Source organism: Stegastes partitus, unplaced genomic scaffold (assembly GCF_000690725.1).
Source record: "Stegastes partitus isolate 25-593 unplaced genomic scaffold, Stegastes_partitus-1.0.2 Scaffold310, whole genome shotgun sequence".
NCBI classification, from domain to species: domain Eukaryota; kingdom Metazoa; phylum Chordata; class Actinopteri; family Pomacentridae; genus Stegastes; species Stegastes partitus.
In genome coordinates this window covers 23,200-35,590 of record NW_007578041.1, presented here as the reverse complement: position 1 = coordinate 35,590, position 12,391 = coordinate 23,200, and the positions used below count along the sequence as shown (strand labels likewise).

The following is a 12,391-nucleotide window of genomic DNA, read 5'->3' as shown; positions in this document are numbered from 1 at the left end:
CATCCACCAACATCCACCAACATCCATCAGCATCTGCCAACATCCACCAACAAACTCCAACATCTACAAACATCCTCCAACATGCACCAACATGCACCAGCTTCTACTAACATCCTCCAACATGCACCAACATGCACCAGCTTCTACTAACATCCTCCAACATGTACAAACTTCCACCACTTTCCACACACTTGCTGCTCTATTAAAGCTGTATTCATGTTCAAAATCTTGCATGTTGCATTTTAGTGACAGTGGATTAAAAACTTCAGCCTGACTGTGGAGAAAATGAAGCTACTGAATTGACAGTTTCTGAGCTATAACGTCATAATTATCCAGAACAGAGTAAATTGTGTGTATTAGAGCCTAAACTACTAATTTCTAGACATTTACGAACCCAGAAGTTATCGTTATTTTATTGCTCACAGAGAACTTCCCTCTTTATCAAATTATTCCTTCGTCAGATGATCACTCAGACAGATAAGTGGTTTAAGATGTGCTGTCTATCACTGCTGATTGTATTAACAAAAGATAAGAAACTTTCTCCATCCTGATGCTGCTGTTGTGGTGAAAGACGAGTGAAGGGATTTAAACTGATTGATCGTAAAGATAACATCATCAACTCTGAAGCTAGAAAACAGCCCAACTCACCAGCTTCCTCCTTCATTCTCTCCTCAGCACACGGAGCTGCTGTTCCAGAGGTACCAGAGCAGCTTCATCCACACCCTGGAGGTCGGCAGGCAGCTCTTCTCCATGGGTGACGAGGACACCCAGGCCCAGCTGCAGACGGAGCTGGGGACGCTGCAGGAGGAGTGGGAGAGCCTCCACGGGCTGCTGGGCCGGAGGATGGAGCTCACCGAGGCCATCATCAAGGTAGCGCCGCGAGATTTTCTGGTTCGAGCTTCGCAACGAGGAAGAGATTCTGAGTTTTAGATCAATTTAACTTTAATCTGTTTGATGTTTTAGTTGTTTGGGCCTGTTGGTCTGTATGAAAAGCTTGTTCACCAGCTTCTGAGGAAGATGGTGACGAACACTGTTGTCCAGTTTCTGACATTTTGCAGTAGCTCTAAATGTTAACCAACGAGACAATGAAGAGGTTCATCTATTATAAGAATAATTACCAGTTGCAGCCGTAGTAACTCCTCACAGTGATGCTTCAGGTGTTTTTTCTGATATTTTTAAAATTTTATTAAATGAATTTCAGGGTTTGGCTTTTTTAGACATTTTAACACTAAAAAAACAAATAGTAGAAAGTTTCCTATGTTGGTTTTAAGCAGCTTTTAGTCTGAAACAGTTATAAAAACAGATGGAAAAGAAGATGGAATCTACAATAGAGCTCTGTGTTATTGTTTTAAAAAAGCTGATAACAGATTTTCAGAGCAGAAGCTGATTTTTAGTGGCTGAAAACTTCAGGTTTTGATTTATTGGCCAGCCTTCTTTATATTGTGTATGTATATAGTCTTACATATACATACAGTTTGTTAGTTACATTGAAATTTCCAAATGTTGGAGTCATTTTAATTAGCTTTAGCAGCGTTTTAGTGCAGACAGGATTAAAAATAAAGTAATCAGAGCTGCTCTGTTTCTAAATTACTTCTTTTTCTGCTTCATTATCTGTTTAAAAAGGCACTAAAGTGTCCCATAAAACAACACCAGCTGATCAGTACATCAGTCAGACTCTTTACTTTCAACCATTTTGCCAGCATCAGCATCAGGTTTTCTCTTTTGCAGAAGTCTGCTTTAGTTCCACGTCTGACCTGTGAGCTGTCGTCATCGTGCTGCCGGAGCTTCGGTTAAATGAAGCTGCACCAGTCGCTGGAACTGGAGGCACGAAATCGATTAAACTTTAGACTTCATCGGCTCGGTCGCAGAGTCAGACGATGAGAAAACTGTTTTTTATCGCCCTGAAAAAATCACTCTGAGGTTCTGTTCGAAGTTTATTAGAATCCCCCAAAAAAAGTGACCAGTGTGTTTTATTTTATGAGTTAGTCACTGAATCTACCCGATAAGTTTAAAAATGAAAGTTGAAATCAGATAAAAGTATTTATTATATGCCTGATTAATTTAAACATTAAGGTGAAGAATTAGAACCTTTAAAATGTCAGCGTTTAATCAGACACGTCAGTGTTTGTGGCTGTTGGTCGTTTTAATATTAATTTTTAATTAAATTTGACAGTTTGTAGAAGCTTGTAGTGATTGTTTATCAGGTATTTTAGCATAAACTGAGAATAAGCGAGAAAAGACAAAGAACAAATCTGAATATTTCACCGTGTTTCTTCTTCTGCTGCCTTAAAATGTGACTTAGCTGCACTTTGGTTGATTAATTAAAGTTATTCGAGCTGCGAAAGTGTAAAACTAGCCGAGAGAAATGAACTGAACTTGAAGAAAAAAACTTAAAATATTAAGTTGAAGCAGCTTGTCACAGATACAAACCTGGTTTTCTTTTATATTTTCACAGTTTAAAGAGTTTAATCTTGCTTTAACTCATAATGTCAGACATTTTTCTGACTAGAACCTGTTAAAAGACGATGAGATAAATGTTAATTCTGCAACAATTCTAATTTAATTTAGTTTGACAAAGACACACAGGAAGTTTGTTTTCTCAAAAGAGTTAAAACTCCAACAATGCATCCATATAAATTAAAATTAATGAGTTTTTTATTTGTTTAGCTCATGTTTTTAAGTTTTAAAGAGCTCTGAACATTAAATAAATTGGTAGAAATGAGCCAAACTCCTGTTATTTGCATTAAACAGTAGAGCTGATGAGCTGATTTGAGTTCCTTCCTGATTCCTGACGGTGTGTCTCTAGTTTGGTGTCTCCTGAGAGCCGCCCTTTAATCCAATCACATCTGATTAATGACACGTCACTCTGATTGGTCGCCGGTCGGCCCTGTAAGCTCCCGTGACTGACGATGGGTTTTGCGTTGCAGAACTGGGAGCGCTGTGAGGCCGGCCTGGCCGACAGCCTGGTGCAGCTGAAGGACGTGAAGACCAGGCTGAACCAGTCGATGCCAGAGAGCGACGACGAGCTGCCGAGCGCCGAGCAGCTCCTCAAGGTGAGGACGCTAAGACAAACCAAAGCACGTAGAAAGGTCACAGGGAGGATGTTTAGAACCAACAGTGCACCAAAGCAGACATAATGAACCAAAGCAGAGGTTTTAAACAACGTTCGCTGCTGCAGTCGGAGCCGCTCTGGATCCTCAGTAATCTGATCTGAGTTAAACCTCAGCATCAGGAGCCAAACCACTGATTTCTGCCAAAGTAAACTCTGAGCAAGGCTCCCTCAGAGGTGAGATTAACCCCAGTTAGACGGATTATTCCTGCATTCAGGCAACTCTGATTTAATGTTTATTTCCTCTCTAAAACATATCAGCATTGATGGGGTGTGTGATTCAGGAGGAACCTGCGTCCACAACGTGATGCAGTAGTAAATATAAAAGCAGAAAATACAAGAATCATCGATGGTTTAACTAAAATAAAAAACAGATTTTTTAAGCTTCTGAACCCCCAAAAGCCCACAACAGGTTTAAAAGTCACGTTGTCTTGAAAATATAAATAATTCAACAAAAAAAAATCACCAAAATTAAAGAATTTTTCAGAACCAGAAACTGTAGAAAGAGAAATAAAGATGTGATTTTAAACTTTTAAAACAACTTACAATGTGCAGAGGAGTCGTAGAAATAATAATAACAATAATAATAATAATGATGATGATAATAATAATAATTATCATTATCATTATAATGGTTCTTGTTATTATTGCTATTATTATTATTCATGTTGTAATTAACTGTTAGTTAACTAACTAATTACGAATGTTGTAAAGAACTTGAGAACTTTATAATAGTAATGATGATGATGATAATTAAAAAATGTCATTATTATTGTAGTAGTTCTTCTTATATGAATAATAATAAATTATAATTATTATGTTATTAACTAATTATTAGATAATTAGTAATGTAAACAACTTGTGACTTGCGGGAAAGCATTATTTATAATAATAATAACAACAACAACAATAATAGTAATGATAAAAACAATAATCAAAAATAAGGGCAAGAAAGAAAAGGAGGATTCTCAGGCAAAAATTGAGAAATAAAGTTTAACTTGGTAAAATATTTTCAAAATGATTGAATTAAACAAAAAAACAAAAAAAAAAAACAAGTAAAAGAACCTAAAATACCAGATTAGTGGACCAACAGCATGGAGGGTAAAACCATAAACACAAAAACAATAACAGATAAATAAATAGATAAATAAATAAATAAATAGAGGATGAACCAGAATAAAATGGACAAATAAAATGTTGTGACTTATTAACTGAGATAAATGCAGGTTTGTTTTAATAGAAAACGTTAAAAGCAACTTTAGACACGAGGAAACGGTGGAAGAACTAAAGTATCGGCCTGCAGCAGGTCTGGTTCTGATCCATCTGTAGGGAGTCTGTCGGTCTGAGGTTTAAGGGGAGGTTTAAGGGGAGGTCTGAAGTTTAAGGGGAGGATTAAGGGAGGTTTAAGGGGAGGTCTGAAGTTTAAGGGGAGGATTAAGGGGAGGTTTAAAGGGAGGTTTAAGGGGAGGTCTGAGGGGAAGTTTGAGGTTTGAGGGGAGGTGTGAGGGGAGGTGTGAGGGCCGGCCTCCCGACTCGTCCCCTCCATCGGGGCCGTCCAGCCTTTATCCTCGTCCCCTCCCCCAGGCCTCCCCTCCCCCAGCCGGCCTGCTGCCGGCGGCCCTTAATCCTCTGCTGGGCGGAGAAAGACAGAAAGCAGATAGAAAGAGAAAGGCTGGCGGGGAGGCAGTGGAGGGGAGTCCCTGACGGAGTGCTGTGGTATGCAGGAGAACGAGGACTCCCTGGAGGACTGGGCTGAGAGCCTGACGGAGCTGAGCGCCATGAAGACGGACCTGACGCAGTACATCATCGCCGACGACGTGCTGCTGCTGCAGGAGCAGGTGGAGCATCTGCACTGCCAGTGGGAGGAACTCTGCCTCAAGGTGAGTCTGCAGAGGTCTTCCTGGAAGCTGCTCAGGTTGGACTCTGAAGAGCCACTTCTTCTCCACGCCTGATTTTAGTTATCAAATCAGCGGTTCTTTGAGATTAGCCCCAGTTGGTCGGATTATTTCTGCCTCCTCAGCAACTCTGACTTTGTTTTGAACTTAATAGATAAAATGTTTGTTTGTTTTTGCTCTAAGTTATATTAACTTTGGTGGAGTGTGATGATTCATGAGGAATTTATTCAGTTTTCTTTCTAAAAACCTGAGAACAGATGGACTTTTTAACCCTCTGAACCCCAAAACCAACTGGAATTATTATTATTATTTTTAAGTAAATCATTAAAATTACACCATTTTTTAAGCCAGAAACTGTAAACAACTATTGAAAATATTGGATTTTTAACTTTCTGAAGGTCTGTGAACGTCTCATCGGTGACGTACAGCTCAGGCTGCTGAAATAAATAATAATAACAGGTTCTTTTTTCTTCAAAATGTGTTAACTTTGATGGAATTTGGGAATTTATGAGGAATTTATTCAGTTTTCATTGTAAAAACCTGAGAATAGTTGAACTTTTAAACGTCTAAACCCCAAAAATAACTGGAAGGACTTTTTTTTCTTTTGAAATCAGTGAAATTACACTATTTATCAGAACTAGAAACTGTAAAAACGTCAAATAAATATTGGCTTTTACTCACTTGTGCTGATAGAAACACAGTAATAAAGATGTTTAACTTGTATATCGAACCTTTTGACCTCCTGAATCCCAAAAACCTGCAACAGGTTTGAAAATCGTGGGAAAAAAATAATTGATTTTGGAAAAAAAAATCACCAAAATTACACCATTCATCAGAACCAGAAGCTGTAAAAACAGAAAAAAATATTGGATTTTTAGGTTTCTGATGGTCTGTGAACATCTCATCTGTGATGTACAGCTGAGTCAGAAAAATAACCAAATTTAAGCTTAAAACTTTCATCAAACTCACTTTATTCTGCCTGTTTGAAAATTCACAAAAAAATAAATCTTTTGCAACAGAGTCCAGAACAGTTTTAAAAATCATGTTATTTTGATAAAAATCACCAAAATTACACCATTTATCAGAACCAGAAACTGTAAAAACAAAAACAAAAAAAAATGGATTTTTAGCTTTCTGATGGTCTGTGAACATCTCATCTATGGCGTACAACTCAAGTAGGTAAACTAAATACTAAAATACTTTTTTTTCCTAAAATACATAAACTTTAACCCCAAAACCAACAACAGGCTTAAAAGTTGTATTTTTCTAAAAAAAACAAAAAAAACAAACATTTATCAAAGCAGAAGGATCAGATTTCTAAGAACATCTCCAACAGCTCCATCCAGAAAAATGACCAAATCTAACCTTAAATCTGTGATGTTTCATAAAATCCTCTTTTCTGTGTCCCATATAAAAATTCCTCCAAAACAAACCATTTGCACCATTTTTCATTTGTTGTTTTCAGCTTTTTTGTCTAAAATGCGACCAAACTGGTTCCTCGGTCGTCCAGTTCCTGAAAATCACTAAAAGAGCTTCTTTGTCATGTTACAGCCAAATATAACCACCGCTTTGGCTGGAAATGTTAAATAAAAACACATTTGTAAGGCCCTGAGACTCTCCTGCTGAGTCCAGACGAGCTTCAGGTTAATAAACACTTTGTTGTGGTTAAGACTTGATTAGATCCAACGTCCTCTGAAGCTCCAGTTCCCCACATGGAGCGTTAAAGTGTCGCCTTTAACGAGGAGCTGCTCACTAAATCTCATTGGAGGGATTGTGAGGGTGACAGTCGGGGGGGAGGTGAGGGGCATTGTGGGAAACCAGGGGACAGATGGAGAGAAAATGTAGTAATGAGCTGAGAAGAGCTTTTGTATGAAAATGAGTTGTGGGGGGGAGGGGACGGTGGTGACTTTCACTTTCTACTGTCTCTGATGGAGTTCTGGTTGGTTGACCTCCGGTAACCCCGTTGGAGCTTTTTGTCTTAACTCTGAACATAACCAACCCGTTTAGATCACTTTGCTTCTTCATCAGTCTGTCAGAGTGAGATTAAACAGAACATCCAGCCACACATCAAACATCATGATAACATCATAATAACATCATAATAACGCAGTCAGAGTCGAGTGAGTCGAGGGTTTCCAGGTAAAGTTGAGTCCATGTGATGATGATCCGACTTCTCCAGCGGTAGAATAAAAACCTCCAGACAGCAGCTGATGAAGTCTGAGGTGGAGAAAAGTTCAGAGCTGGTGTTGGATTCTGATCCGTCTGATTGTTAGTAAAACTCTCTGGTTTAGGAAACTGTTGCTACAACACCCAGCTGTCTTCTTCTTCGTCTTTTTCTTCTTCTACATGTTTTTCTTTGTTTTCTTTCTGTTTTTCTTCCTCTTCTTCCTTTTCTTTCTTTTTCTTTTTTGTTTTATTTCCTCTTTATTTTTTTCTTCTTCTTCTTATTTTTTTTTATTCTTTTTTTGTTTTTCTTCTTTTCAGTTTTGTCTTCTTTTCTTATTCTTTTTCTTTTTCTTCTTCTTTTTCTTCTTCTTCCTTTTGTTTTTATTTTTATTTTTCCTGTTTCTTTTCTTCTTTGTCTTCAGTTGTTTTTCTTCTTGTTTTTTCTTCTTCTACTTGTTTTTCTTTATTTTCTTTTTCTTTCTTCTTTTTGTTTTTCTAATTCTTCCCCTACTTCTGCTTTTTCCTTTTTTTCTTTCTTCTTTTTTGTCTTCTTCACATTGCTGCTATTATTGTTATTATTATTATTATTGTTATTATTATTATAATTAACAGAAAACTATCATAGAAAGTAGATCATGAATTTGTAGTGTTGCTTTTTTGTGATGTCATCTTTTTTTTCTCGCTTTTTATTTTATTTTGATGTTTATATTTGTGTTTTACTTTGTTATTGTTGACATACTGTGTTATGTATTTTAACATCTTTAATCTTTTAACTTTATCTAAATTTCTGTCCCACGGCCTGCTTTTATTACTTTGCTTTTATTTCATCTGTTTTTAAAACTGCTAAATAAATAAGGTTATTTTTTTATGAATTAGTTGCTGGATTAAGTGACTTTTAAGAAACCAGCGTTATCTCCAGAGCCAGCTGTTTGTTTTAAAGCTAACATCTGACAACCAGAGCAGTCGATGCTGGTTGTCATGTCCTACATTATCCACCATCTTCCATCCATTCAGCTCAGATCACATGATGTTAAACCGAAGTGACCGCTGCAGCAGCTGCAGCTTCATCACAACAATGAGACTCAGATCAGACGTACGCAGCGCGACTAAGCACCTTAAAGTCACGGAGCTTATTCAATTCCCCATCTTCTCCCCGTCAGGTGTCTCTGCGCAAACAGGAGATCGCCGACCGGCTGAACGCCTGGATCATCTTCAATGAGAAGAACAAGGAGCTGTGCGAATGGCTGACGCACATGGAGAACAAGGTGGCGCACAACTCGGACCTCAACATCGAGGAGATGGTGGAGAAGCTCAAGAAGGTGGGCAGCAAAGGACACGCTCAACACTGTAATCACCTGGTTCACTGGGATGGAGGGAGGCCACCGGGACACCTACCAGTCCTCTGAAGGAGTTAAGATAAAAGTGATTAAAGAGTTTACTTTGGGATTAATAAAGTTTTATGTGAACTCCTTCAGAGGACTCGTAGGTGTCCCGGTGGCCTCTTTTCTAAGGCTTCATCCTCACTAATATGCAGACGAGTATTTTATCTCTACTTCTGATCTCTTACGCACCTGAGAACACATGTCACCTGAGCGTTCATGCATACTTCAGGCATGCAGGTGTCGGTGTAACCACGAAGCAGGGAGTTGGTTTCTTAGTCATAGAAAACACTCCAGAGGAAGAAGAACAGCAGCTAGCAGAGATGACAAGGTCAGAAACGCCTGGAATGAATTAGCACGTTGAATAAACGGCAAAAGGTGACGAGATCGCCAACTCAGTTAGATCCAGTTTTTAGTTCCTGAAAGTCTCAGTTTTTGCAGAGATTTTAAGCTAACATGAGGTCAGCAGAAGTCTTATCTTTAGGGTTTCCTAAACTCCAGATTAGCCTGGACGCTAGCTGTAAACGTAGTTAGAGCTGGCTGTTTTTAAACTGAATATATCCGTACGGTTGTAGCCTCACACCGCTGCTCTTCTGTCTTCGGTTTCCAGGCGCTTTAGCTGCTCATAAGTTTACAACAAGTAGACGGGAAACTTTGCAGCTCTGAAAACACCGACGCTGCAGCGTTTAGACGTCAAAGTTTGTCCTCGCAGCGGCGACCGTCTGGTCTTTTATGGAAGCCGTGATTGTTAAAGAGTCGACAGCTGTTTGCTCCCAGCAGGTCTGTTTAGTGCTGAACCCTCGGCCTCCGTGACGGGAGGAGTGACTGCAGGGAGGTGGAGGGCAGGAAGGCCCGAACTTATTGCCCCAATGGGGGGTTTTAAAGCTTCACAGCCCCCCAAGCTTTAAATTTAGTGCTTTGAACCAACGCTCTGACTCTTGTTGGGGTCGCTGGCAAACGTCCAAAAGGAGAAGATGTGATTTTTTATTTTGCCTGAAAGCAGATTTTAGACGAGTGTGCAGAGAAAAAAAATCACATTAAAAGTAATAATTAAGACTTTTTTTGTGGTAGAACAAGATAAGTTCAAACTTTGTTAAGGTATTGCTCAGAAAACTAAACTGAATAACATGAGAAATGTTAGTAGAAACATGTAAGTACAATCCAGCTAGAAAACGGAGTGACACTGGCAAAGACACTGAGCTAGTAAAGTATCACGCATGGTAATGAAATATTACACATGAAATTGGAATATTGTACCCAGAAATAATAAAATATTAAATCAAATTTTGTACATTTATTGAAAATATTACACATTAAATTGGAATGTTGCACCAGAAAAATTTAATTTTGCACATTGAGTTAAAATAATTGACATTAAATTGGATTATTGCACAAGAAAACATGACATTTTGTATCTTATATTTATATGTTTTTTATAAAAATTAAATGTTACACATTATGTTGTACGTTGTCTCACAATCATTAGCTTTGAACTTTAGGCAACAAACTTTTTATGAGGCATGAAAACACAGTTGGTTTTGCTTTGATTCATAGTTTTAAGTCAGGTCTTTTATTTTATCAATCTTTAATTCCAAACTTGTCCTCACATGTCAGAGTTACAGTTTAATGAGTGACTTAAATGTAATTATCTTCGTCTCCATCAGGACTGCATGGAAGAAATCAACCTGTTCAGCGAGAATAAAACTCACCTGAAGCAGCTCGGCGAGCAGCTCATCACCGCCAGCAACAAGACCAAGGAGACGGAGATAAACGACAAGCTGAAGGACGTCAACGACCGCTGGCAGCATCTGTTCGACCACATCGAGGCCAGGTAGGAACAACAGAACACGGCGGCTGTCGGTTCTGCAGAATCATAAAACTCCTTTTCCGGCTCACTTTGGATTCTATGACTTAAGTTTTGTTGGGTTGGAGGTCACAGACAAACTAGACTGTTCGTGATCTGATGGACTGATATGACTTTGTCTGTGTATTACTATGTATTATATATCAGGTTTAGTAGAAAAACAAATATAGCGTGCAGACTGTGGTTCTTTCCATCACTCTGGTGGGTTGGTCTGAATAAATCCATGAGGAAAAATAACATAAAGTGACCTTTAATGACTTTACATAACTTCTGTCTGAAAAGGGCTAAAGTGTGACTCTAACAGGCTTCACTATTGTCGTATTTAGCAGCCAGACTTCTCTCTTTGTCAGTGGCTCTGCTTTCGTTTGCTAATATTAGCATGCTAGACTGCTAACATGCTAAAATGTGTGATATTTGGATGTTAATGTGCGATTTGATAAAATTATGCAATAAACCGCATGTTCACCACCATGCTAGCAGATGTTGTTAGCATCAATTACTGAAGCTACTAGCGGGTTGGGGTAGCATTTAGCATAACAGCATTAGCATTTACCTGAAAAGCACAGCTGAGTCTAAGACTGAAATGTCCGAGAGGTTGTATTTAGCAGACAGACTTTGTTGTTAGCTCTCTCCCTGCTTTTGTTTGCTCTTATTAGCATGCTAGCTTGCTTACACAGACAGGGATTCAGTAGGTTTTGTTAACATGCTAGCATGCTAACTATGCATGCTATATGTTTGCACGTTATTATGTGCGGAATGATTCCTCATGTTCTGCTAGCATGCATGATTTGATTTTTACCAGTTAGCATGCTAACTTGTTTACACAGACAAGGATTCAGTAGGTTTTGCTAACATGCTAACATGTGTAGCTATACATGACAAATATTTGCATGCTAATATGTGCGGAATGATACCTCATGTTCTGTCAACATGCATGATTTGATCTTTAACAGTTAGCTGATGTTGTTAGCATGCATCACTGCAGCTGTTAGCATGGTTGGTTAGCCTTTAGCATCACGACATTTACCCCAAAATCACTCAGATGTTCTAAAGGTTGTATTTAGCAGACAGGCTTTAGTCGTTGTTGTCGGTTTCATCGATGTTTTTGTTTGCTCTGAGCATGCTAACTTGCTTACACAGACAAGGATGTCTGCATGTTAATATGTGCATGTCAACATGGGGGGCATGATTAAACTTTTAGCGGATGCTGTTAGCATGCCTTACTGCTGCTATTGGTGCGGCTGGTTAGCATTTAGCATAACAACATTAGCCTTTCTGATTAAATTCCCAACTGAGACGTCTTAGAAGGAGGATAAATCCTTTATTGCCTTTTATTGATTCTTTTCCCTTATCTGTCCTCTTATTGAACGTCTCACGTCCCTTTAATCTGTGGCTCATATGACTCTGTAGATCAATAACGACAGAACTAACCCTCTGATACGTGACTCGGTGATATCTTCAGCTTCTTCAGTGGGAAGCGACCGTCTTGTACTTTGTACTTTTACTGCTGCTTTCATTTGGAGAACGTATTGATGTTATTCTGCTTCAGTCCAACACTGTTGAAGCTGTTCTGGATTATATTCTGTAGTCGGTGCAGCGTGTCGGGTAAGACGGTCACGTTTTGTTGCATTTTATGATTGTGATGTTTGCTGCTACATGTTACCTCATTGGTCTTTAAGGATTCACTACCTGTTGGTCTGTCGAAACTGAGGCTTCACGACTGGAACCTGCTTCTTGTTTACTGCCGCGGTCGAACACGTGCAGCCGATCAGATCACAGCTGCCGCGGCTGCAGATTAAAGCAGGAGAAGCTCCGAGGATCCAGTGATATTATTATTAATCCGTGAATGCAAATCCAACACAGAGAGGAGCTGCTGACATGTTCAGGCTTAGCGATACACTGATGTACAGGAGGGCAGCGTTACGCAGCTCAACTGGTGGGTAACTGGGAGCAAAATGGAGACTTTGGATCAAGCAAA

At 39.0% G+C, this 12,391-nt stretch overlaps 1 protein-coding gene across 1 annotated transcript in view; it reads left to right on the top strand.

Annotated features, from left to right (window-relative positions):
- The window catches only part of syne2b (spectrin repeat containing, nuclear envelope 2b), a gene marked incomplete at its 3' end in the record, with an annotated part of 179,900 nt that overhangs the window by 144,688 nt on the left and 22,821 nt on the right, over nucleotides 1-12,391 (top strand). The window contains exons 107-111 of the mRNA XM_008283420.1: nucleotides 676-870; nucleotides 2,928-3,053; nucleotides 4,834-4,989; nucleotides 8,331-8,489; nucleotides 10,214-10,380. Coding sequence (XP_008281642.1) covers nucleotides 676-870; nucleotides 2,928-3,053; nucleotides 4,834-4,989; nucleotides 8,331-8,489; nucleotides 10,214-10,380 — 803 coding nt within the window. The remainder of the gene's footprint in view (nucleotides 1-675; nucleotides 871-2,927; nucleotides 3,054-4,833; nucleotides 4,990-8,330; nucleotides 8,490-10,213; nucleotides 10,381-12,391) is intronic.